The 25016-nt window shown below is 50.2% G+C and overlaps 1 protein-coding gene across 1 annotated transcript in view; it reads right to left on the bottom strand.

The window, feature by feature from the left end:
• Positions 1–512: 512 nt before the first annotated feature.
• Positions 513–25016, bottom strand: part of LOC107120136 (A.superbus venom factor 1-like) — a gene marked incomplete at its 5' end in the record, with an annotated part of 77231 nt that continues 52727 nt past the window's right edge. Inside the window, 10 exons of the mRNA XM_015422783.1 lie at positions 513–764; positions 6145–6280; positions 8696–8779; positions 10633–10710; positions 11633–11722; positions 16082–16187; positions 17364–17453; positions 19828–19915; positions 21519–21570; positions 23618–23768. Coding sequence (XP_015278269.1) covers positions 623–764; positions 6145–6280; positions 8696–8779; positions 10633–10710; positions 11633–11722; positions 16082–16187; positions 17364–17453; positions 19828–19915; positions 21519–21570; positions 23618–23768 — 1017 coding nt within the window. The remainder of the gene's footprint in view (positions 765–6144; positions 6281–8695; positions 8780–10632; positions 10711–11632; positions 11723–16081; positions 16188–17363; positions 17454–19827; positions 19916–21518; positions 21571–23617; positions 23769–25016) is intronic.

Raw genomic sequence — 25016 nt, 5'->3', positions numbered from 1 at the left:
ATGAAAAGAGGGCTTTTCTTTTTAATTTCTCTGTTGAGAATGATCGTGCCTCCCTCCTTTGGACCCAGTTTCCACCCACCAGTCAGCTGAGCATTGGCTGCAAAGGCTACAATCGGCTACAGGTGCCCTGCCGCGAATGGGAACCTTAATTGGTCTGGCTGACAACCAATACTCCCTCTAAGCTGTGGAGTCTTGTGAGCAAAAATTCTACTTGGTGAGCTACTGGCATTAACGTTGTGAGTGAGTGATTTGGCCACTTCATAAATTAGTTTGCTCTGGAGCCACCCTTCTGGAGCGAAGGCAAAAATGCATGAGCTGGAGGCTAAAAAACTGTGAGCTGGCTCACACTAACTCAGCTTAGAGGGAACACTGCTGACAACTTCTTTCTGCTTGAATCCTGAAGCCACCTTAAAATAGGAGGATTTGGGGTGAACAACTCACACGCCAGCACAGTCAGAACTCTCTTTATTTTTCTTTATATGTATGTATACAAAAAAACACAATGTGGGGGTACAGCAGCAGAGCCAGCGAGGAAGCCGGAGCTTCAGGCTGGGAGGTGTGTTCTCTGCGATGTCGGTTCAGTTCCGCCTTCACGCAGTTGCTGCAGACGCCGTTTCCGTTGTTAGTTGTCACAGCCGAAAATGCTGAGTCTGCTGGAGAAGTCAATGAGGTCGGTGCACAGGGTTTCGTATTCCTCCTCCTGGCATTCGTCGTCACTTGGCCACTTCTCGATCCACGTGTCCTTGCTGATGAGGTAGTTGACACTGGAAAAGGGGAGAGGAGAACTGAGCCTTTCACGCCTTCGCTCCACTGTTCGTATGGCTCATTGGGACTCTGGAAAGGAACTGGCAGAGACTGCATGGTGCGTACAAGGGGGAGAAATCATTGTTGGCACCTTGCAGTTTCAACCCAAGATCTCCCTCGTTCTAGGAAAACGCCAGGCTTTAACCTGTCCAAACTCGGGGTGTTGTTAAATATCAAAAGCACCATTGAGCCGGCGATATATTTGACTTCAGTGGAGGGAAAGAATTCTAGAAGCCAGTTTGGTGTCGTGGTGAAGTGCGCGGAGAACCGGGTTTCATTCCCCACTCCTCCACTTGCAGCTGCTGGGGTGACCTTGGGCAAGCCACAAATTCTCTCAGAGCTGTTCTCTCAAGGGCAGTCCTCAAAAGAGCTCTCTCAGCCCCACCTACCTCACAGGGTGTCTGTTGTGGGGAGGGGAAGGGAAAGGAGTTTGTAAGCCGCTCTGAGACTCCTTTGGGTAGTGAAGGGTGGGGTAGAAATCCAATCTCTTCTTCCTCTTCTTCTTCCTCTTTTTCCTCCTCCTCCTCTTCTTCTTCTTCTTGGTGTCGTGGTGAAGTGCGCAGACTCTAATCTGGGAGAACCGGGGTTGATTCCCCACTCCTCCACTTGCAGCTGCTGGATGACCTTGGGCAAGCCATAGTTCTGATAAAAGCTGTTCTGGAAAAAGCTCACTCAGCCTCACCTACCTCCCAGGGTGTCTGTTGTGGGGAGGGGAAGGGAAAGTGATTGTCAGCTGCTGTACCTCTGATAACCATTATTGGCTCTCCTCCCAGGTTCTGCCATTGCTTATGTGTTTTGTGACACATTAAACATGGCAAACATCAGGGGTCATTTCTGGGTATAAGTTTTTGTGTGCATGCACAAAGTGAACGTCCCATTCTGTTGATCGTTCCAGCCAGTTTGGTGTAGTGGTTAAGTGCACGGACTCTAATCTGGGAGAACCGGGTTTCATTCCCCATTCCTCCACTTGCACCTGGCTGGATGATCTTGGGCAAGCCATAGTTCTGACAAGAGCTGTCCTTGAAAAAGAGCCGTTTCTGTCAAGAGCTCTCTCAGCCCCACTGACCTAACAGGGTGTCTGTTGTGAGGAGGGAAAGGGAAAGGAGTTTGTCAGCCGCTCTGAGACACCTTTGGGTAGGGAAGGGGGGGGTAGAAATCCAATCTCTTCTTCTCCTCTAGAAGGGCATTTGCCCTAGCTAGATGTTCTGCCCTTCCATTACCCCATTAGTCGATTGGACACCTAGGCACATTAATACAAACAAAGCAAGGCTTCACTGGCTCCTATCAGATAAGAATGCAGAGATTACACATTCAGTCGCTGAGTTTTGTGCATTAATTCTTAGATTGCGGGAATCGCATTTTAAAAGTCCTTAAATTCAGATTTCTGTTTTTGTATATTATGACGGTTTTTTCTCTCTCCCTCACATGTTATGCTTATTCCGTATGTTGGTCTTAAGGCCGTAATAAACTAAACTAAACTAATAATAATAAACGAAGGCTATAACCCGGATCATAACCGTCACCCTAACCCTAACCCTATGGTTGGTAATTCTAGAAGAACTGCGAGACCCACGGCTAAGCTGAGCTCCCGAGTTTGCACGTGGCCAAAATATTGTGTTTGCTGTGACGGTAAAGGGATAAAGGACCAAAGAACTGATAAAGAATTCAGTCATACACGTATCATATAAACTTGCTGTAAAGCTGTTAAGTCGGTACTTAACAAAATAGTCAGAGAGTGATTTCAGCAAAACTCAGGTTTATTCAGCTCGATAATCAACTTCTCTAACACGGTACAACTCCTCATAGCCCGAACAGCTTGTCCATTTCAGCTGCTCGGTATTTAAACATTCCGGGCTAATGTAGCCACACCTACTGTACAAGTACCAACCTATCAGGTTGTTCGCATAACAGTCCAATCATATACGTTCCCACCACAGACAGTTCAAATGTGATTGGACACAATACTTTCGGCGCGAATCCCTGCCGAAGCCTGAAGCTTAACATAGCTTCTCTATGGGATGATTCACACTTCATCCCCCATGCATTCAGGGCAGCATCTGAATACATTACAAAAGCTGAGCCATGTGCCTGAAAATGGTCTGTATTCCTCCAGAGAGATGGGATCAAGTGTAAAATCCTAACTATAAATACACGTTGACGAGGTCCGAACTGGCAGAGACTGACCAAGAGAGAGATCTTGGAGTCGTAGTAGATAACTCAATGAAAATGTGTAGACAGTGTGCGACTGCAATAAAAAAGGCCAAATCCTATGCTGGGGATTATTAGGAAGGGGACTGAAAACAGATCAGCCAATATCATAATGCCCCTATATAAATCGATGGTGCGTCCTCAGTTGGAATACTGTGGGCAGTTCTGGTCACCACACCTTAAAAAGGATATTATAGCTTTGGAAAAAGTGCAGAAAAGGGCAACTCGAATGATAAAAGGGTTGGAACACTTTCCCTATGAGGAAAGGTTAAAGCGCTTAGGGCTCTTTAGCTTGGAGAAAAGACGACTGAGGGGTGACATGATCGAGGTTTATAAGATTATGCATGGGAAAGAGCAGGTAAAGAAAGAGGTACTTTTCTCCCTTTCTCACAATACAAGAACCCGTGGGCACTCCATGAAATTGCTGAGCGGTCGGGTTAGAACGGATAAAAGGAAGTACTTATTCACCCAAAGAGTGATTAACACATGGAATTCACTGCCACAGGAAGTGGTGGGTGCTACAAGCATGGACAGCTTCAAAAGGGAATTAGATAAGCATATGGAGCAGAGGTCCATCAGTGGCTATTAGCCACAAGGTATAGCTAGGGGCTCTGGGGCAAGTGATGCTCTGTCTTCTTGGTGCTGGGGGGGGGGGTCAACAGTGGGAGGGCTTCTAATGTCCTGGCCCCACTGCTGGACCTCCTGATGGCACCTGATATTTCTGGCCACTGTGTGACACAGAGTGTTGGACTGGATGGGCCTTTGGCCTGATCCAACATTGGCATCTCTTATGTTCTTAAAGGAGGATAGGACCCGCTGTGAGGTGCATGCATTTTCATGACGCACGATGCCCAGTCTTGTCAGATGTTCCACTCTTAGGCAGATCTGCCACCTATGAGGAATTAACTGCTTGTGCCCTTTGGTGACTACTCCAGGGGAGACTTGAGATTCAGCCGCCGGGATGTGTGTAATAGAGAAAGTCCCTCCTGTGCCCAGGAGGGAGAACCGGACACATTCTTTGTCTCCAGCAAGGCAAATGCCTCCCCCTCCTCAACGTTTCCCTTGTTTGTTAAGGGGCATGAGTGGATCAAACTGGCCAGGGGAAAAGGTTAGCCACAAAAAGAGTTCCTTGGGGCTCAGATCCAGTTTCTGAAAGTTTGTTCTAAGCAGGGCTTTTTTTTTAATAGCAGGAACTCCTCTGCATATTAGGCGACACCCCCCCCCCAATGGTAGCCAATCCTCCAAGAGCTTACAGAGCTCTTCTTACAGGGGGCTACTGTAAGCTCTCGGAGGATTGGCTACATTAGGGGTGTGTCGCCTAATATGCAGAGGAGTTCCTGCTACAAAAAGAGCCCAAGTACACACAGAGAAAGAGATGCACCAGAGGGAACTGGGGGAGAGGAACAGAAAAGGTAGAATACAAAAATATTGTTTCTGACTAGGTTTAGCAGGTCCCCCCCCCCCCGCCACCAGTGGGGGTGGTGGAGTGGGATTTCCAGAACGAGGTTGAGAAACTGCTGTAGATGTGGGGATGGAGTCTGGGGGGGAAGAGGACCCCAGTGGGGCACAGTGTCATAGAGCCCACTCTCCAAACCATCGATTTTTCTCCAGCCAGGAGAACCAATCTCTGTGGTCTGCAGGTGAGCTGTAATTCCAGGGGATCCCCAGGTCCGGCCTGTAGGCGGGCATCCCTATTTCTGATTAACTCTAAGGGCTGAACTAGAGGTTACATTTTTAAAAAATGAGTCGGGTCCCAGTTTCTGGCCCACTGGGGGCGGCGGCGATGCCCCTTGTCCCCCTGAACTGTAGTCCCAATCCAAATCTGTCCCCTGAACCACCTGCCGTCTGACCGAGTGGAGTGAGAGTTGGGTCAAGAAATTCCTAATCCAACTCATTAAAAAAGTGTAGCATGTAGTTTGGCCCTGCAGCAACACAGTGTTGGGGCTTCCGTGTCCTGCTCCAGCTAGCAAAATGGAGCTTGGGTCTGCTAAGATACTCATGGCTCAACCCCAAGAGGGGAGGCATATTTGCTCAGTCCAGCAACCACAGAGGTGGGGATAACCACATCTTTCTAGGAAGAAGAAGAAGAAGAGATTGGATTTATACCCCGCCCTCCAATCCCCAAAGGTGTCTCAGAGCGGCTTACAAACTCCTCTCCCTTCCCCTCCCCACAACAGACACCCTGGGAGGTAGGCGGGGCTGAGAGAGCTCTTGACAGAAACTGCTCTTTTTCAAGAACAGCTCTTATCAGAGCTTGTGACTGACCCAAGGTCACACCAGCAGCTGCATGTGGAGGAGTGGGGAATCAAATCCGGTTCTCCCAGATTAGAGTCCGTGCACTTAACCACAACACCAAACTGGCTCTCTGGGTCTGGAGGAACCGTGCTCTGGGGTTTGCCCCGTTCTGTGTATGTCAGCAAAACATGGCAGAAAAAGGGGTCCTCCACAGCCCCTGAAAAATCTGGACAGTGACGGGCCACTTTTCATCTTGTGCTCATCTTCCTGGCCAACTTTCTGTTTCCAAAAATCTCAGCGGAACCATTTAATTATAAGGAGGAGGAGGAGAAGGAGATGAAGGAGGAGGAGAAGGAGGAGGAGGAGGAGGAAAAGAAGGAGGAGGAGGAGGAGAAGAAGGAGGAGGAGGAGGAGGAGAGGAGGAGGAGGAGGAGAGGAGGAGGAGGAGGAGATTGTATTTATACCCCTCCCTTCACTACCCGATCCCTTCCCCTTCCTCCCCTACAATCCCTTCCCTGAGGAGGAGGAGAGGAGGAGGAGGAGGAGAGGAGGAGGAGGAGGAGATTGTATTTATACCCCTCCCTTCACTACCCGATCCCTTCCCCTTCCTCCCCTACAATCCCTTCCCCTCCCACTCCCCATGACAGACACCCTGTGAGGTGAGTGGGGGCTGAGAGAGCTCTCTTGAGAACTGCCCTTGAGAGAACAGCTCTGAAAGAACTTGTGACTGATCCAAGTTCACACCAGCAGTTGTATGTGGAGGAGTGGGGAATCAAACCCGGTTCTTCCAGATTAGAGTTTGCTCTCTTAACCACTCTGCCAGACTGTCGTCAGGTGCTTTATGAGCCAATGTGGGGGAAGCAGGATATGAAACAAAGAAAGGAGTAAAATACGTACTCGTTTTTGATGGGCCACAGGTCTTTCCTGTGACCTGAGACCAGATAGTCCGCGTTCACCTCCAGCTGCAGAGACTCCCTGCATCTCATGTGGCTGATAAACTTGCGGGGTTTGGCTCGTGGGTTGCTGTCACTCCCTGGTGGATTCAGAGGAAAACGTTCAGAAATACTTTCGCCTTCATTGGCAGATCAACCGACTCATGCTAAACTGAAAGAATGACTGGGGGAACCATTTTTATCCATGAGATGGAGAATCAAGTCGCATCCTCGTTTTCCTTGTTCACAAATTTCTCTTTCTTTGTTTCCCCCCCCCCCTTCTGTCCCGCATGTGTTTTTCTCCCTCTCGTGTTCGATTCCCTATTACACCGGTTTATGTCTGGGATATCTCTCCCTGAAGATTTAAATTGCAGGTTTTTATCCTGGACATCAACCAGTGTGATATCAAATCAACCACTAGAGGGAGCCAAACACATGCGGAACACACACACACACCAGGGAAGAAACAGGAAGTTGTTGTTGTTCAGTCACACAGTCGAGTCTGACTCTTTGCGACCCCATGGACAAGATCACGCCAGGCCCTCCTGTCTTCCGCCGTCCTCTGCAGTTGGCTCAACTTCATGTTCGTTGCATCTATGACACTGTCTAACCATCTCATCCTTTGCCGTCCCCGTCTTCTTTGACCTTCAGTCTTTCCCAGCATCAGGGTCTTCTCCAGTAACAGGAAGTTACAAGCAAGAAAGATTACAATGTGGAAAAGACCTCCACTTTTTTGGAAATAATTATGCCCTTAGGAGGCATGTATGGACACAGAGGCAATTCCAGGCAACCAATCACAAGACACTGCCATGAATAGGGCTATTTTGGGGCAGGAACGCACAGGAACGGAGTTCCGGCTGGCTCCCAAGTTGGCCGCCACGCCCAGCAGGACCTCATTAGCATAATAGGCCACACCCAACAGCAGGAACTCATTAGGATTGGCTACATTACGGGATGTGTGGCCTAACATGCAAAGGAGTTCCTGCCAGAGGTCATTTCGGGGGGGATCGCGGGGGATCGCAGTTCCCCCGGGTGAGGTACGGGGGGCAGGGCACATGACGAAGCCCCGCCCCCTGCTTCCGGCCGCCCCGCTTCCGGCCCTCATTCAGCCAGGAGGAGGCAGGAGAAGAGGGAGGGTAAGTTGCTTCCTCCCTGCCTCTCCCCACCCCTGCCTGCCTGGGGCCAGGGAGGGCCTTAGCGCTCTTTTTCTACGAAACGACCCCTGGTTCCTGCTACAAAAAAAGCCCTGGGTTTGGACAACAAACAAGGTCAACAGAATAAGAAGGGAAAGGTGGATTTAGCTGGATGACCACACTTCTAGTAACGTGGGGGTGCGGCCTAATGTGCTAATGAGCTGTGCTGTCAGGGGTGTGGCCTAATGGCTAATGAGTTTCTGCTGTTGGGTGTGGCCTGTTATGCTAATGAGTTCTTGCTGTGCTTTTTCTACAAAAAGAGCCCTGGCCATGAAGAATGCCAGACCTACTCCCGGGGTTAACAGCCTGACATCAACTGACGAGTGGGGAGAGAGGGGGACGTCCGGCTGGCCTCGACCAGGGCTAGGGTTTTTTTCAGCTAGGGTTGCCAGCCCCCAGGTGTGGCCTGGGGATCTCCCACTTTTACAACTGATCTCCAGCTGACAGAAATCAGCTCCCCTGGAGAAAATGGCTGCTTTGAAGGGTGGACTCTATGGCATTGGACCATGCCAAGGCCCCTCCCCAAACCCCACCCTCTCCTGGATCCACCCCCAAAGTCTCCAGGTGTTTTCCCATCCAGACCTGGCAACCCTGTTTTCAGCCCTGGCCCCTGCCTGGTGGAATGAGGTCCAGTGTGAGATCAGGGCCCTGCGGGACTTACTGCAGTTCCGCAGGGCCTGAAAGACGGAGCTCTTCCACCGGGCATTTGGTGGAGGCAGCGGACTTCCCCCCCTCCCCCCCTCCAGCTTCTTTGGCCCTGACTTTTCCTGGCCAGTTGTCCATCAGTGGCCTGCTTCTGATTAGTCATCTGACAATTTTATAGTTACATGGTATTCTACTATTTTATCTGTAAACTGTTATTTTAATACGGTTTTAATTGTATATTTAACTGTTGTACGCCGCCCTGAGCCCACTGGGGAGGGCGGAATATAAATCTAATAAAATAAAATAAAAGTAAATTGTTTGCAGCTCAAACTGCTGTTCAAAGGACAGGTAGAGAGACCTGGTAGGAAGAGGCCTCAGGAGACCTGACCTGCGATAGAACTCAAAGCTCAAACAGATACGATGCGATTTATTTATCTCTTTGCAAAATTTATATCCCACCTTTCAATCCAGCCAGGGCGACCAAGGCGGCTTACATTTTAAAACAGAGAATGAAAACACATCATAAAATTTTAAAAAGTACGTTTATAAAAATAACATGTCATGCATGTATAAAAGCAAACGTCAACAACTAAAGCATAGGGCGAAAATTAGCAGGTTTTAAGAATAATATTTCTGATTTTTTGAGGTCCGTTCCCCGCCCCGGAAGGAAATTCTTACCTTCTTTAATAACTTCCAGAACTTGCATCATGTAGTTGTCATAACCGTTTTCCTCTTCTGTTTCATTAAGCTTGGCTTTGTACACTTAAAACAAAGGCCGAGAATAGGCATTAGTTCAGACCAGTGTTCCCCCTAAGCCGAGTTAGTGTGAGCTAGTTCACAGTTTTTTAGCCTCCAGCTCACACATTTTTGTCTTTGCTCAGGAAAGGATGTGGCTCCAAACCAAACTAATTTATGCAGTTGCCGAATCGCTCGCTTACAACTTTAATGCCAGTAGCTCATGAAGTAGAATTTGCTCACAACACTCCACAGCTTAGAGGGAACATTGGTTCAGACACAGGCCTCCTCTCAGACGCAGAGATTTTCCCCACAATGGAAGCAGGAAGCCTTCGGACTCATCCCTTCCCCGGCTTCAGAACTAGAGAGGTGGCACAGGGCAGTCTGCTGCAATGGAGCCTTCCGACGTGGCTCAGAGACGTGGTGGTGGAAAGTGGCATCAAGCAGGGTTTTCAAGGCAAGAGAGGTGGTTTGCCATTTCCTGCCTCTGCGTAGCAACCCTGGACTATCCTTGGTGGTCTCCCATCCAAGTACTAACCAGGGTCGACCCTGCATCACTTTTGAGAGCTGATGAGATCAGCTTGAAGGGTGGTGGAAAGTGCCATCAACTCAAAACTGACTTACGGCCAGTGTTCCCTCTAAGCTGAGTGAGTGTGAGCTAGCTTATAGTTTTTTAGCCTCCAGCTCACACATTTCTGTCTTAGCTCAGTGAAAAGTACGCAGACGGACGAGTGATTTCAGCTTAGCGTACTTTATCAGATCAAGAACAAGACAACTTTACCCGGCTCGCAGGCCGGCTTATATTCCCTGTGAAACCGCCACCCATAACACCCCCCCACTTCCCAATAGGTTATTTACAGTGGCCGAGAGTCCCATAGGCTCTCAGATGGGAACCTAGCCCACTGATTGGCATGGGCTAGTATCTGCATAGTCCATTGTCTCTTGGAGCGAAGCTCGACGTTTGCGCTGGACCGCGTGGAGCCCAAGCCGGCCACGTGGTCAGAACTGGATATATTACACTCAGGAAGGAGGGCTCCGGAGCAAACTGATTTATGCAGTAGCCAAATCGCTCACAGGACTCCACAGCTTAGAGGGAGCATTGAGCCCCGGAAAGGATTTTGGAGGCAAGCTATGATCAAAGGCGGTTTGCGTAGAAACCCTGGGCTTCCTCCGTGGTCTCCCATCCAACGACTAACCAGGACCGACCCTGCTTAGCTTCTGACGAGATCGGGCTATCCTGGGGCACCCTGGTCAAGGCAAGAGGCCTGCAGAGGCCTACACCAACTCTGGGCTGGGGAACTCCTGGAGATTCTGGAGTGGAACATTGGGGAGGGTGGGCTTGGGGGAGGCCCTCAGCCGGGTATCCTCCCGTAGAATCCGCCATCCATCGGCCCTCGTTTTCTGCAGGGGAGCTGACTTCTGTTTCCTGGAGATCTCCAGGCCCCACCTTGAGACCAACGCTCCCTCTAAGCTGTGGAGTCCTGTGAGCAAGAATTCTACTTGGTGAGCCACTGGCATTGAAGTGGTGAGCGAGCGATTGGGCTGCTGCACAAATGAGTTTGCTCTGGAGCCAGCCTCCCTGAGCTAAGGCAAAAGTGTGTGAGCCGGAGGCTAAAAAACTGTGAGCTGGCTCACACCGACTCAGCTTAGAGGGACACACTGCTTGAGACTGGCAACTGTAGATTGCCATGGATGAAAAGTCGGGCATCGCCAGCCCTGTCGTGCAGACGGAGGTGACCTTGCCACGTGGCCGCTGCCCAGGAGGCAAACGCTGCGGATGAGCGGAGGTGCTGACCACCATTGACCTTTCAAAGGGGGCAGCTGGACACAACACAACCCCTTCCCTCCTGCACGCAACCCAGCTATCCCAGTGCAGTTACCGTAATCTACTTCTGGCTTGCAGGCTTCCACGACTCGCTCCTGCAAGTCGGCAGGTTGTCTGTGCAAGAAGCAGTTCTCTTTGGGAGGAGAGGAGAGAGAAAGACCATGAAGGCACAGGTGGTTGCTTAGGAAGCCCCCCGGGTGTCACGAGCTGGACATGTTAGAAGAGCTGCCAGCTGTTGGTTCCCCGAACCCTGAGCGCAGCAGAGGCGGAGCCCGTCTCAGCCAAGGGAAGGCAGGAGGGGCACGCAGAGGGCAGCTTAGGACAGAGATTCCAAAATAACTAATTTATTTATTTATTTATTTAAATTTGTATCCCGCCCTCCCCGAAGGCTCAGGGCGGCTAACAGAGGCATAGCGCCAAATAATAACAATAAAACAGTATAAAATACAAAACGCAAAAAGACAGTTAAATAATTAACAAAATTCATAAAACAGTTTCGGCGCTCCCGACTAACAGCATAGTGCAACCAGACCTCCAGGATCCTACTGTGGGCTCTGTAAACTACACAGGCGTGCTGCTCATTTCAACACACTGAATCTGCAAAGCTGAAAAAAAAACTCCTCCAGACCCTTTGAAAGGCCACAGAGACACAAAAATCCAGCCTTGCAGAACCGGAGATGACAAATTCCTTGGAGGTCTTTGGCGAGCAGCAGAAGAAGAAGAAGAGTAAGAGGAAGAAGAAGAGGAAGAAGAGGAAGAAGAAGAGGAAGAAGAAAAGAAGAGATTGGATTTATACCCCGCCCTTCACTTGGAGTCTCAGAGCGGCTTGCAATCTCCTTTCCCTTCCCCTCCCTACAACAGACACCCCGTGAGGTAGGTGGGGCTGAGAGAGCTCTTGAGAGAACAACTCTTATCAGAACTACGGCTTGCCCAAGCAGCTGCGAGTGGAGGAGTGGGGAATCAAACTCGGTTCCCCCAGATTAGAGTCCGCGCACTTCACCACAACGCCGAACTGGAAGCAGTTATTTCCTCTCCCCGCCCTGCCCCAGACTTACCTTCCGCGCACCGACAAACGTCACCGTGGCAGATCTTATTGAGGTGCTCGCGTCCCTGGAACGGATGGTAGAACTTGGTGCAGCGGTCATCTGAAGAGAGGAGCAGAAAGATCATTTAAGAGGGTCGCCGGGTTGGTCTGCAGTAGAAAACAGGGTTGTACTTAACTGTGAGTGTCGTGCATCGAGTATCCGCTGTGCAGGCACGCACGGGGACTGAGCAGGCCTGCAGACGACCCATGGCTTCTTATCCTACCACTCTGCTCAGTCAATTGCAAAGCCTTCCCTTGATTGCCAGGTCCCCTCGTCATGCCAGCGGGGGGGGGGATTTTGGGGGCATTCTGAGATGTCACTGCCGCAATGACATCACCTGAAAGTGACGTCATCACACTGGTGACCAACGCTCCCTCTAAGCTGTGGAGTCCTGTGAGCAAAAATCCTACTTGGTGAGCTCCTGGCATTAAAGATGTGAGCGAGCGATTTGGCTGCTGCATCAATCAGTTTGCTCTGGAGCCCCATCCTCCCTGAGTGGAGACAAAAATGGGTGAGCCGGAGGCTAAAAAACTGTGAGCTAGCTCACACTCACTCAGCTTAGAGGGAACACTGGTCTCAAGTATCTTCAGATAGTAGGTGGGGCCTCTGCCCAGTGAGGCTTCTGAGTGGCTTTTGGAGATCTGATGGGCCATGCAAATGCCGCTCGGGCAGCAGCTGCCACCACAGCACACGCCCAGGGGTCATTTCCTGCAGGAGCGCACAGGAGTGGAGCTCCGGCAGTAAAGACTCCAGGGGGCGGGCACATGCAACAAGCCCCGCCCCCTGCTCCCGGCAGCCCCGGGCCACGAGGAGCCCCTTCCTTCCTTCCTTCCTTCCTTCCTTCCTTCCTTCCTTCCTTCCTTCCTTCCTTCCTTCCTTCCCCCCCCCCCAGCTAGCAATCCAAAACAGTCCAGTGGCACCTTTAAAGCCAAGGTTTATTCAGGTACAAGCTCTCCCTTCTCTGCTAGGGCAGATCTGTGCACCACCCCCCCCGGCTAGCAATCCAAAACAGTCCAGTGGCACCTTTAAGGCCAAGGTTTATTCAGGTACGAGCGCTCCCTCCTCTGCTAGGGCCCCATAGTTAGCAATCCAAAACAGTCCAGCGGAGCCTGAGCGGTGGGCGTTGCCTTCTGACACACTCCCGGTGATGTCAGGGGGCGTGGCATATGCAGATGAGTTATGCTAATGAGCTATGCGAATGAGCTCCTGCACCTCTTTTTCTACGAAATGACCCCTGCACACGCCTCTTCACTATGTGGCTGAAGGGAAGCCGCTGCAGCAGCCATTTTGTGGCTGGGTCCTCCTCCTACACGGCAGCCATTTTGTAGCAGCCATTTTGTGGTTGCACCCGCCCTGCTGGGTCAGAATCCCAAAGGTGCCTGGGTTAGAGCTTGCCGGGGATAAATGTAAAGGGCCCCACCCTTCCTCTGGAACACAGCGAGCCGTTTTAGGGGGATGGGCCCTTCAGATGAAGCGAGGGGAGAGAAGCAGGTGACATCACTCTTCTTGCCTTTTCGGACAGTGGGCAGGTGTATATATTGGCTGCTAGCGTCATATGAATACCAATAATCACTAGCACCTTATTATGAGTTTATAATTGTTTTAACTGCAGCTCTATGTTTTAACGTGTTAGGAGATGAACTTTTTGGTGAATAAATATTTGCTTATACAAGGACACATGCCATGAAATATGCTCACAAATCCACATGGACTTGGGTAAGGCTGTGTGTGTCTCATCTGCTGTGACTCTGTTTACCTGACAGGCTTTTGCCTGCTGTGGTTATGTAAATGGATCTTGACACACACACCTACAGTCAGCAAAGGATTGTGGGAACAAGACAACATGGTGCGTCCTTTGTTAGGAGCAAAACAACAACTTGGAGACTGAGATTCCCCATTGCTGGAGAGATGAAGAATCACGTAGGCATGGACTGAAAATCTGCATTTCTATGTCAAGCCTCATTTACAGCTCCTGCATTCCGGAGAGAGAGAGAGGCCAGCTTCATCAACACAACAAAAGGAGTTGCAGGAAACATCTCTTAACACCTAGCCAAAATGATGTAAATGAGATAGTATCTAGACTTTCAACATTGTCCCTCCCCTAGGGAATACCTGCCCCTTTCCTCACTCAAGCCAATAGAAGTTAGCCATGGGTTGGTCTCAGAGAGAAAGGTGGAACCCAAGGATCCCCCCCCCCCAACCTTTCCTTTAGACTAGACTCTTTGTGTGTGAGCTCTCTGGAACGTACGACCAGAGACTTCATGCCCACATTAGCTGGCTCATTCCAAAGCAATGTGGAAGAGCAATCATTCCAGGGATCCATTCCTAACCCCCCCCCCGCATCATCTTCAACTGCTACAGTTCCAGGATCTTCTGAAGCCAGGCAAGTATGGAGCGAAATACCTATCTCAGACTCCCAAGTAACTAAGTAACTATTTCGAATTCTTTTCTTTAACTTGTATGTTGTGATTGTATGACTCTGCTATGTTTTGTGTGTGTGAAACGTTATATCATTTAGTAAAGAGAGACAACTAAGATTACTAAGGAAACCTTTGTCACGTGGTCTATTTGTTGGATTCTCTGGGTGAAAGTGCTTCCTCTGTATACATTGACCAAAACCCAACATAAATTTAATCAAGCCTCTGCAAATAATTAAAGCAGTTTGGCTAACCAACGTAATTATCTGTTTTTATGGGAGCCGCCCCGAGCCAGCTTTGGCCGGGAGGGCGGGATAAAAATCTGAAAAATAAATAAATAAATACATAAATGTGCTGCTAGGGGAGGATGGGGAGTGATTTTGCCCCCTTCTCCCTCAACGCCATCCCAGGGACGGGCAGGGTCACCGTGGGGACCCTCCACGGGTGGATAGGCAGCAAAGAAATGTTTTAAATCAGTGAATCGCAGGACCCACATGTGAGTCCAGGAATCAACGTATCCAGGGTCAGAAAGGGAATGTGAGCTGTAGTAGAAAGCGGGGAGGGTAGAATCATAGAGTTGGAAGGGACCTCCAGGGTCATCTAGTCCAACCCCCCTGCACAAGGCAGGGAATTTGATCAGGTCAATGACCTTTGCCTGACTGGATCACTGGATCCAACCTTTGTGTACTAACCGCCTAGGCACAGACATCTCATGCAGGCTAGGGCTACAGCAGAGGAAACCAGGAGTCGGGACTGCTTGGTTGTGTTAAGAACATAAGAGAACATCAGAGACGCCAATGTTGGATCAGGCCAAAGGCCCCTCCAGTCCCACACTCCTCTGTCACAGAGTGGCCAGAAACACCAGGGGCCATCAGGAGGTCCAGCAGTGGAGCCAGATGACACTAGGAGCCCTCCCACTGTTGACCCCCCCCCCAAGCACCAAGAAGACAGAGCATCCCTTGCCCCAGACATAAGAACATAAGAGAAGCCAATGTTGGTTCAGGCCAATGGCCCCTCCAGTCCCACACTCCTCTGTCACAGAGTGGCCAGAAATACCAGGGGCCCTCAGGAGGTCCAGCAGTGGGGCCAGGACACCAGAAGCCCTCCCACTGTTGCCCCCCCCCCAAGCACCAAGAATACAGAGCATCCCTTGCCCCAGCCTGAGAGTTCCTATCTCTGCCTTGTGGCTCATAGCCACTGATGGACCTCTGCTCCAGATGCTTATCCAAGTCCCTCTTGTAAGAACATAAGAGAAGCCAAATGCTGGATCAGGCCAGTGGCCCACCCAGTCCAACACTCTGTGTCACACAGTGGCCAGAAATACCAGGTCCCACCAGGAGGTCCAGCAGTGGGGCCAGGACACTGTTCCCCCCCAAAGCACTGAGAATACAGAGCGTTCGTTGCCCCAGACTGAGAGTTCCTACCTATACCTTGTGGCTAATAGCCACTGATGCACCTCTTGCTCCATATGCTTATCCGATACCCTCTTGAAGCTGTCCATGCTTGTAGCTGCCACCACCTCCTGTGGCAGTGGATTCCATGTGTTAATCACTCTTTGTTCCATGCACTTCATAGAGCACTTCAGCTGGGGTCAGGGGGGTGGGGTGAGTGCTAATGGATGCAGCGTGGTCCATTGCTAGAGTTGCCAGCTCTAGGTTGGGAAATTTCTGGAGATGGGGGGGGGGGGGGGTTTGGCCTGTTTGGAAGTGAAGGGACCTCAGCAGAGTATAATGCCGCTGAGTCCACCTTCCAAAGCAGCCATTTTATCCAGGAGGATGGATTTCTATAGTTTGGAGATCACTTGTAATTCTAAGAGATCTCCAGCCACCGCCTGGAGGTTAGCAACTCTGTCCATTGTGCCTGTTTTGGAGTGTGGGATTCATTCCATGGGATCGCACTGATTAAAATGGAGGAAATAAATGCTTTGGGAACCTTTTTGCAAAGGGCTGGTTTGGTATTATGCAGTTTAATCTCTGCCAGGAAGAGAAGCGGTTGCCATTACCCAGGGAGTAGTAGCTGTACACCGTGACGGATCCCGGCTGAACGAGACCAGCCTCAAAATACTTGTAAGCTCTGAATTCCAGACATTCGTCCACCACATGAGAAACCTGGGGTGGAGACAGGAAACAAAAAGAGACAATACATCGTCGTGTGCCGCCAGATCTCCGCTGGAGACAAATCATCTCTCAGTGTGATCCTGACAAAGTTGTTCCGCAGGGAGCCAGAGAGAGCCGGCTTTTTCGGTCCCCCGGCAAACTTCCCTGGCAGAGTGGGGATTCGAACCTGGGTCTCCCAGATCCTAGCGCAATGCTTTAACCACTTTAACCATCTTAACAACTGCGCCACACTGGCTTGTCTAGTTTGAAGAAGAAGAGAGAAGAGATTGGATTTATGCCCCGTCCTTCACTACCCAAAGGCGTCTCAGAGCGGCTTACAAACTCCTTCCCCTTCCCCTCCCCACAACAGACACCCTGTGAGGTAGGTGGGGCTGAGAGAGCTCTGACAGAAACTGCTCTTTTTCAAGGACAGCTGACAGATCCCATCTTCTGGCAGCCCAAAGTAGGTGTCATGATCTGGGCTGTGCAAGCAAGGCCTAGCAGGCCCAGGGAGCCTGTGTAGCAGTTGGTGGAGGCCAACTCCCAGAAACCCCTGAGAAGTTTTGGAGCCAAAATTAGCCAATCACAGAGAAAGGGGACTTATAATAAAAGATCTGGTACAGAGGAAGAGTTGTTCTTTTCCCCAGGGAACAGGGCCAAAAGAAAGAGGCTGCTGTGGGGAAGAAACCCTCATCCTGAGGGAAGGGTGAGTAGTCTAGTGCCACTTGGAATAGTGAGCTAGGGACAGTACATATTTAGACGCGTTGGGGCATTTGATTTGTTTTCTTTTCGCCCACTTACTGTTATTATTCCTGCACCTTGTTTGTTTGACCTCCTATACAATAAACCATTTTCATTGTTCACTCTGCCTGGTCCTCACACCTATTATTCGGCCAAAAAGGGAGGTCTGAAGGTCTTGGGAGGGTGCTCTGGGATCCTCAAGGGATCCTAAATCCAGAGTGGTGGCAGTGTCAGGTGACGACCCACCTGAGCCGTGACAGTAGGTCACATCATAAACATAGACAGTCTCAGCCAGTGGCCAGTGGGAGGGGCTGCCCCACACTGGGAGGGGCCCAACCGCCCACAGCCTCAGTGCTCTGAAGGAAGGGGGATAAGAAGAAGAGCAGATTCCTGAGCCTGCCTCCACCTGCCCCATCTGGGTAGCTGGTGACAGAAGAACCAATTTACCTTGTCCAAATAGATGATGAGGTTCCCCCTTTCGGACTTTTCGGTGTCGATCTCGTACTTGGAGATGTATCTGTCCACACCTTCGGAAAGCTAAACACAGAACAAAAAACGTGAGACCCTGCAGAGCGCAGGAGAGCCTCCCTAAGGCGGTGCCACCTCTCTCCTTAAAACTCACCCTTTCTGTGTGGCCTGCATTTTAACCCTTTCACGTTCATTCCCAAATGCAACCAAATATGCATCTATCACTGCGCTGGCCCACATACCCAACCCCCTTCCCTTTACTGCTTCCCTCATGGTATATTTCAGAGTGCTCACTTCTGTAGCGCATAAAATAAAATCTCAGAGTACAAACTCTACATAAAAATACACTAAAGTTTCAGAGTACAAAGCAAAGGACCTCTTACCTCCATTTCCTCCTTTTTCTTGCTGCTGCCAGGCCCAGAGCAGCTTTCAGCCTCTGCCTCCAGGCACACCAAGGCTTTCTCTACCCCCAACACTGGTGACAAGGTCCCCATAGAGTATAATTCAGCTGAATGTGATTCAGCGGGCCGAATGCCACCCCATTGGCTTGCATTGCCGAAAGTGGCATTCGGGGGACGAACTGAATGCACCCCCGAAAATAGCACATTCGGCCCCCTTTCGGGCAGCCGTGGGCCGAATCAAATTCTCTAATCTGATTCGGTCTGCTGCCGAAAGCCACCGCCGCCAAAATTTGGCGGCTGCCTGAAAAGCGGCCGCCGGCCAGGGAAGGGGAGCGCTCTACAGGCAGGCGAGCCGGGGAAGACACAGGGAGGCATTTAAATGCCTCCCTGCCTCGTCCCGTGCCTTTCCTGGCTCGGCCGCCTCAGTGGGCGAACCAGGGAAGGCGGGGAGGGGCTCTGCAGGCCTTCCCCGGCTCGCTCACTTTTAAAACTCCAGTCGTGCCACGGAGGCAGCACACTCCCTTCACTAAAGGGAAGGCAATTTGCCTTCCCTTCAGTGATAGGAAACTCCCTCTTCAAGGTCCCCATAGGGTATAATTGAGCTGAATGTGATTCAGCAGGCCAAATGCCACCCCTATTGGCTTGCATTGCCGAAAGTTGCATTCGGGGGTCATTCGGCCAGCTGAATCAGATTCCGCCCAATTTGGCCGAATCCAAATCGGGCCAAAAAATTTTGTTGTTGCACACCCCTACTGGTGACAAGCCCCACACAGCTCCCAGCTACTGCTGCCGGGCCTGCAAATGCTTCCTGTTGTGAGGGCCCCTTCTCAACCGGCAACAATAGGGCAACATCCAACAAGGTACTCGCTGCCCTTGCAAGGACCGCGAGGCCCAAATGACAGAGAACGGGGTGTTGGGGTGGAACCCTTGAAAATAGGCCATACAGTGAGGCCCTTCCCACCAGCAATGAGGTCTGGGTTGTTCTCTTCTTCGATGGGGTTGTTCCGTGGCAGATCACCACAAAAAAGTTGCTTCAGGGCCTCTTCAGGATTAGCAGCCCTGAAGCTTAAGCTTCATAAGTTTCATAGTAGATCCACTCCCTCCAACAGAGGAGGAGGATCCTCTCCCTCCAACAGAGGAGGAGGAGAAGAAGAGGAGGAGGAGACAAAGAAGAAGAGGAGGAGGAGGAGGAGATTGGATTTATACCCCACCCTTCACTACCCAAAGGAGTCTCAGAGCGGCCTACAAACTCCTTTCCCTTCCCTTCCCCTACCCACAACAGACACCCTGTGAGGTAGGTGGGACTGAGAGAGCTCTGACAGAAACTGCTCTTTCTCAAGAACAGCTGTGCCAGAACTGTGGCTTGCCCAAGGTCATCCAGCAGGTGCAAGTGGAGGAGATTGGATTTATACCCCACCCTTCACTACCCAAAGGAGTCTCAGAGCGGCCTACAAACTCCTTTCCCTTCCCTTCCCCTACCCACAACAGACACCCTGTGAGGTAGGTGGGACTGAGAGAGCTCTGACAGAAACTGCTCTTTCTCAAGAACAGCTGTGCCAGAACTGTGGCTTGCCCAAGGTCATCCAGCAGGTGCAAGTGGAGGAGAGTGGAATCAAACCCGGTTCTCACAGATCAGAGTCCACGCACTTAACCACTACACCAAACTGTGCATGTGCAGACAATGTTTTTGTTTGGGGGGGGTTTTACTCCCCGTTGTGTTTTTTCAACCTTTTCAGATTTTTCTGCAAACTTGAGGCAGTCCCCCAAGTTTGCCAAACTACCTGTTTTTCGTCACTGAGGGCCCATTCTGCAGATTTAAGTATCCACAGATTAGGCCACGCTCAACTATTTGATATAAGATATTTGCTTATGCAAGGTGGCCAGCTGCACTGGGGTTCTACACGAAATAAAATAATAAAGAAAGTGCAAATGACGGTGGCGAACACAGTTATGGCCAACCCACACCTGTGAGGAACTGGCCAGGAATAGCCGTTCTGTTTTGTAGAAAAGAGGCTGGTGACGTATACGATTGTCCCACCTACCCTCTTTAGGTCTTCCGTGGCTGGCCCGTAACCCGTCAGCATGGAGACATCGATGATGGTCATGGTGGCATCGGAATCACGGAGGTACCTGCGGTCAGAGACAGAGGGGGAACACGCTCAGAATGGATTTCTTAGCTCAGAGAGGGACGGGTGTTCGTTCCATCCCTTCCTCATACCACTAGGGCCAGGCTGCATGATAGGATACAGTATTCAGGGCACAAGCAGCCCCACAATAGGGCAAAAAGCACCCTGGGGCTGTTTTGCCTTGGGAAATGGGCAGGGGGGGAGGCCGATGTCCCACCTCCTCCAGCACTGTGGTCCCAATCCACACCAGGCCTGGCAGCGCTTGGGGAATTAAGTTTCCCACAGTGAAGAAAGTGAGTGGGCCAAATGCATCATGGGGATAGGCAAATGCATACAAGGCAGGACAGGTTTAGGAACAACTATAACCTCCCTCCCTCCCTCCCTGGTGCACCCAGAATGACAGCATCATTGGGTCCCACGGACTCTCTCTCTCTCTCCCTCTCTCTCAAACCTCTGTTTCTCCCACCTTCTGACTGGGTTATAAGAGTTCAGGAATCTCCATTCCAACTTGTATCTGAGGAAGTGAGGTTTGACTCTTGAAAGCTCATTCCGTGGAAAACTTGTTGGGCTGTGGTCACACGGCAAGCGTACCGCGATTTCCCCCTGCTGTAGATTTGATCAGGGATATTTTTAAGTGGGTTCAGATGATCACACATCCCTTGCTCAACCGCTTGCTTTGCGCGACAATGCTCCCGGCACTGTCCAGACAGCTGCGCCGCCCAAGTGGTGGCGCAGCACAATTAAAAAAAAAAAGTTATTTGCACATGCGCATATGCACATGCACACACATGTGCCCAATGGTGAAAGTCACAAAAAAGACTACTGGAAGAAGGACGTTCAGACGACCTAATCGCAATCATTGTGAGAGATGGCTGTCCAGATAGGCAAAATCATGGATTCAAACGCAAATATGCGGAAAGTACTTGATTTTCCCGGTGTTGGAAAATTCGCTAGGGAACCGGGAGGATTGCGTGAGTAAGCCCACTTCAGTGCAGGAGACGGATATGGGTGTCTGATCAGCAATTTTAAATGTGAGAGGGAATAGCGGTGAAACCCGATCAAAATGATTATGTGACCACAGCCTTGGTTTCTGAGATCCTCCTGGGCTCGAACCTAGATACTTGCTGTCCATTCTCTGGCTATAAGTTTGAACCTTGCCTGCCATTCCAGTGTTTTTGCCCTTTGCACACGAAAGCTCATACCTTGAATAAAACTTCGTTGGTCTTAAAGGTGCCACTGCTGGAGACCAACACAGCGACCCACCTGAATCTATCGCAATAGAACAAAGTTTGGGTCCAGGGGCACCTTTAAGACCAACAAAGTCTAATTCAGGGTATCAGCTTTCATGTGCAGGCACACTTCTTCAGACACATTGAAATGGGAGTTCCCAGTCCGTACATACAGGTAAGTAGGTATATGTATGGACTGGTAGCTTCCGTTTCAATGTATCTGACGAAGTGTGTATGTACACGAAAGCTCACACTTGAATAAAACCTTCGTTGGTCTTAAAAGTGCCCCACTGGACTCTAAACTTGTTGAACTTCTCCCACTGTTACTCTGAACTGCCACAATGACCCAGAGTTACCTTCAATTCCCACCGTTCTCACCTGGCACAGATTTGTATCTTGACTGCTCCAAGGACTCCATCTATTGCCTTACCTAGAAATTGTTTTGAGAGAAGAAGAGAAATTAGCCTCTTTGCATTACACCCACACTGTGCGAAGTGCCTTGGGAGAGATTGTTCACTCGACTCCAGAGTCGGTGTGAAAAAGGATTTGTCCACACCAGGGGTGTCGAACTCATTTGTTATGAGGGTCGGATCTGGCATAAATGAGGCCTTGTTGGGCTGGGCCACGTGTGTCATAAAGTGTAACGCCAGGTAGCGGAGATATAAACTTTATAAAGGACACAAACACAAAGGTTGGGGTTTTTTTTTACTTAAAATAAAAACATGCTCAAAACATGAGCACCCTTGCAATATTTTGTTTATTTAACAGTGCCTGATAACCGACACCTCTTGCTCTGAATTATTGCCTCAAAATGTCTGTGCTGTTGCAGTCTTGAGTATGCTGTTCAGGGGTGTATATGTAAGCTGCAAACCTACCATGACGCAGCAGGAGCAGAACTGGAAGCAGAAGCAGGAGACAGCCAGTTCCACTGCGGGTCTGAGAGAAGCCCTCTGGGGGCCTGATCCAGCCCCCGGTCTACATGTTTAACACCCCTGGTCCATGTGCTATGCATTTCATCTCTAGCTTGCTCACCAAAAGACCCCTTCCATTAAAAAAATCCTTGCAAAGAAGTTTTCATAAGCAGTAAATATGCATATTCTAATCTAACGCTTTATTGAAGCTGGTAGTGCTCACTTGTATATGGTTGAAGTAGGGGTGCCAGCCTCCAGGTGGGGCCTGGAGATCCCCAGGGTTTCAACTGATTGCCCAATGACAGAAATCAGCTCCCCTAGAGAGAATTCCAGCCACAAATGGACCACAGTGACTCAACCAAGGTTGCACCCCAACCAATGTTCACTGTGCAAAAGTGATTCTAGTCCAATTACAGTCCATGAATTTGCTTCTTCTTCTTTTGTTTCTTTATTCTACGTCATGCAGTGCTGCTGCTGCTGCTTCCAACAATTGCCGTGTGACTACAGATTTCCCAGGTAATACAAGATTAAATGCAAGATTAATTCTGAGTAGGAGACGTAGAGCATGGGCTCCAAATATAAAGCGACCTGGCAAAGCATTGAGGGAAACAGAGTGTTTACCCGGGAAATCTGTAGTTGCCTGGCAATTGTTGGAAGCAGCAGCAGCACTGCATGATGCAGAATAAAGAAGTAAAAAAGAAGAAGCAAACCCCTAGAGGAAATGGCTGCTTTGGAGGCTAGACTCTATGGCATTATATCCCTTTAAGGTCCCCCCTGTACTCAAACCCTGCCCTCCCAAAGCTCCAACCCCCAAATCTCCAGGAATTTCTCAGTCCAGAGTTGGCAACCTTAACCCTAGTCAGGGGTCATTTCCTGCAGGAGCGCACAGGAGCAGAGCTCCGGCAGTAAAGAGCCCGGGGGGCAGGCACATGCAACAAGCCCCACCCCCTGCTCCCAGCAGCCCTCAGTCAGGGCAAGAAGCAGCAACAGCCAGGGAAACTGCAGAACCCCCCCCCCCCGGCCCAAAACAGTCCAGTGGCACCTTTAAGACCAAGTTTTATTCAGGTACAAGCTCCTCTGTGAGGACAGAGCTGCACGTTCCCCCCCCCCCAATAGCTAGCAATCCAAAACAGTCCAGTGGTGGGTGTTGCCGTCTGACACACGTCTGATGATGTCAGGGTGTGTGGCATATGCAAATAAGTTATGCTAATGAGTTATGCTAAATGAGCCCCTGCACCTCTTTTTCTACGAAATGACCCCTGACCCTAGTCCATAATTTTGTAAGGCATATATGTACAGGAATGCTGGCGTGGATGCTCCATCGCCATATGTGTGTGAGTGTGTAAAGTGCTGTCAAGCTGCACCTGATTTCTGGCGACCCCACAGGGTTTTCAGGGGGAACTGATTAAGCAGAGATGATTTGCCATTGCCTTCCCATCTCCATATACATCACCAAATCAAGATTTAAGTAGCATTGCTGCAAATCCTCAGGGATTATGCAGCCGTTCAACTCGAGAGCAGGCCTGTCGCTTTTCTGGCCACTCAAAGCCCACCGTTGGGACTTACGGAGCTGGAAAGGTGTGACAGCCACGTGCAGATCAAAATTCCTGCAGGGAACAGCCTGCTCACGGAGTTTTGCGTTGTACAAGGTCACTACGGTCATGGTGGCCTGGCCCTGCCCGGCCGCTTTCACTGTGAAGTCTTTGTTGATCTTGGTCTGGAAAGTAAGCAAGGTTCACACGTATTGCATTCATCTTCAGTGTTCCAGGGCATCGGGTGAAACAGACAGTAAGTTGGCAGGGGGTCCGTAAGAGAAAGAAGACGGCACCTGTCTTTTCTGATGGCGCCATTGACCATAACCTTCCCTTTCTCAAATTTATTTCATTATTTATTTTAAAAAACGTGTATTCCACCCTTCTGACTTCAAAAGGGCCACTGGGCTGGGTAACCATTTAAAACAAATGTGATAAAAATCACATTTTACAGCCATTAAAGTCAACCGATTCCCAAACAGTAAAACAATTTTAAAAAGAGACTTAAAAATACACACAAAACATCACGACAGCAATTGAAGCATCGGTTAGGAAGGAGGGAGGAGTGTCACTGGAATGAACGGGAGGGGCTCTCTCTCTCTGCCCATCGATTGCCTCTGAAGGGTCATCACTTAGCATGGAATACCGCCTGTGGAACAGGGAGTTTTAGCCACCCGCAACATTCATGCAAGCAAAGAGTGTAACCTGGGACTCTACAAGCACACCTGCCCTATACCTTGGAACCCAACCTCAAGTCTCTCCTTAGGGGCTTCCAGACATCATGGACACCATTTTAGGGATAAGTCCACTGTTGACACGCACACTCGCCATGTTTAGCGCTGGCATGTAACTGGCCCTTGTGGCTACCACAGAGCCATCACTGAGTGGACCTTTCGGGGGGTGTGTGTTAAAGAATGTTTTAAACATAAGTAAGCAAATGAAGCACTGAACAAACTTTCAATCAAAGAGAAGAGAGAAAAGGGCTTCCGGTTTGGCTCCCGCTCCCGAGGGCGTCTCGCCCGCCCGCGGTGGAGGAGGGAATCCGCGCAAGCGGAGACCCGAACGAGCACCTCAGGATCTGCACTTTTCCCAAAGCTATAATATCCTTTTTAAGGTGTGGTGACTAGCTCTCTTTCGGCCGAGAGGTCGGAGATCGAGGCTCCCGCCATGCCCTGCCCCAATGGACCTTGCTGCGTGAGCGACCCCGTTTTACGGGGTTTAGCGGAGCCACCAGACGTCACCGAGTGATAAAGCGACCATCCGAAAAAATTGAAAAAGAAAAGATCGGCTTAACTGTGAGTTGTCAAAATGCAGAGAAAAAGAACTAAAAGCGCTCCCCCCCCCAGCGAAAAAGACGAGGGAGGTTGATCCTCTAACTTCATAAGCGAGAAAGTAAAGGAGGGGGGGAATGGACTGAGCGGATAGTAGTGATT

The sequence above is a fragment of the Gekko japonicus genome, unplaced genomic scaffold, assembly GCF_001447785.1.
Source record: "Gekko japonicus isolate JY-2015 unplaced genomic scaffold, Gekko_japonicus_V1.1 scaffold3556, whole genome shotgun sequence".
NCBI lineage: Eukaryota > Metazoa > Chordata > Lepidosauria > Squamata > Gekkonidae > Gekko > Gekko japonicus.
Note: the sequence above shows the minus strand (reverse complement) of the source record. Positions and strands in the feature narration are given on the sequence as shown.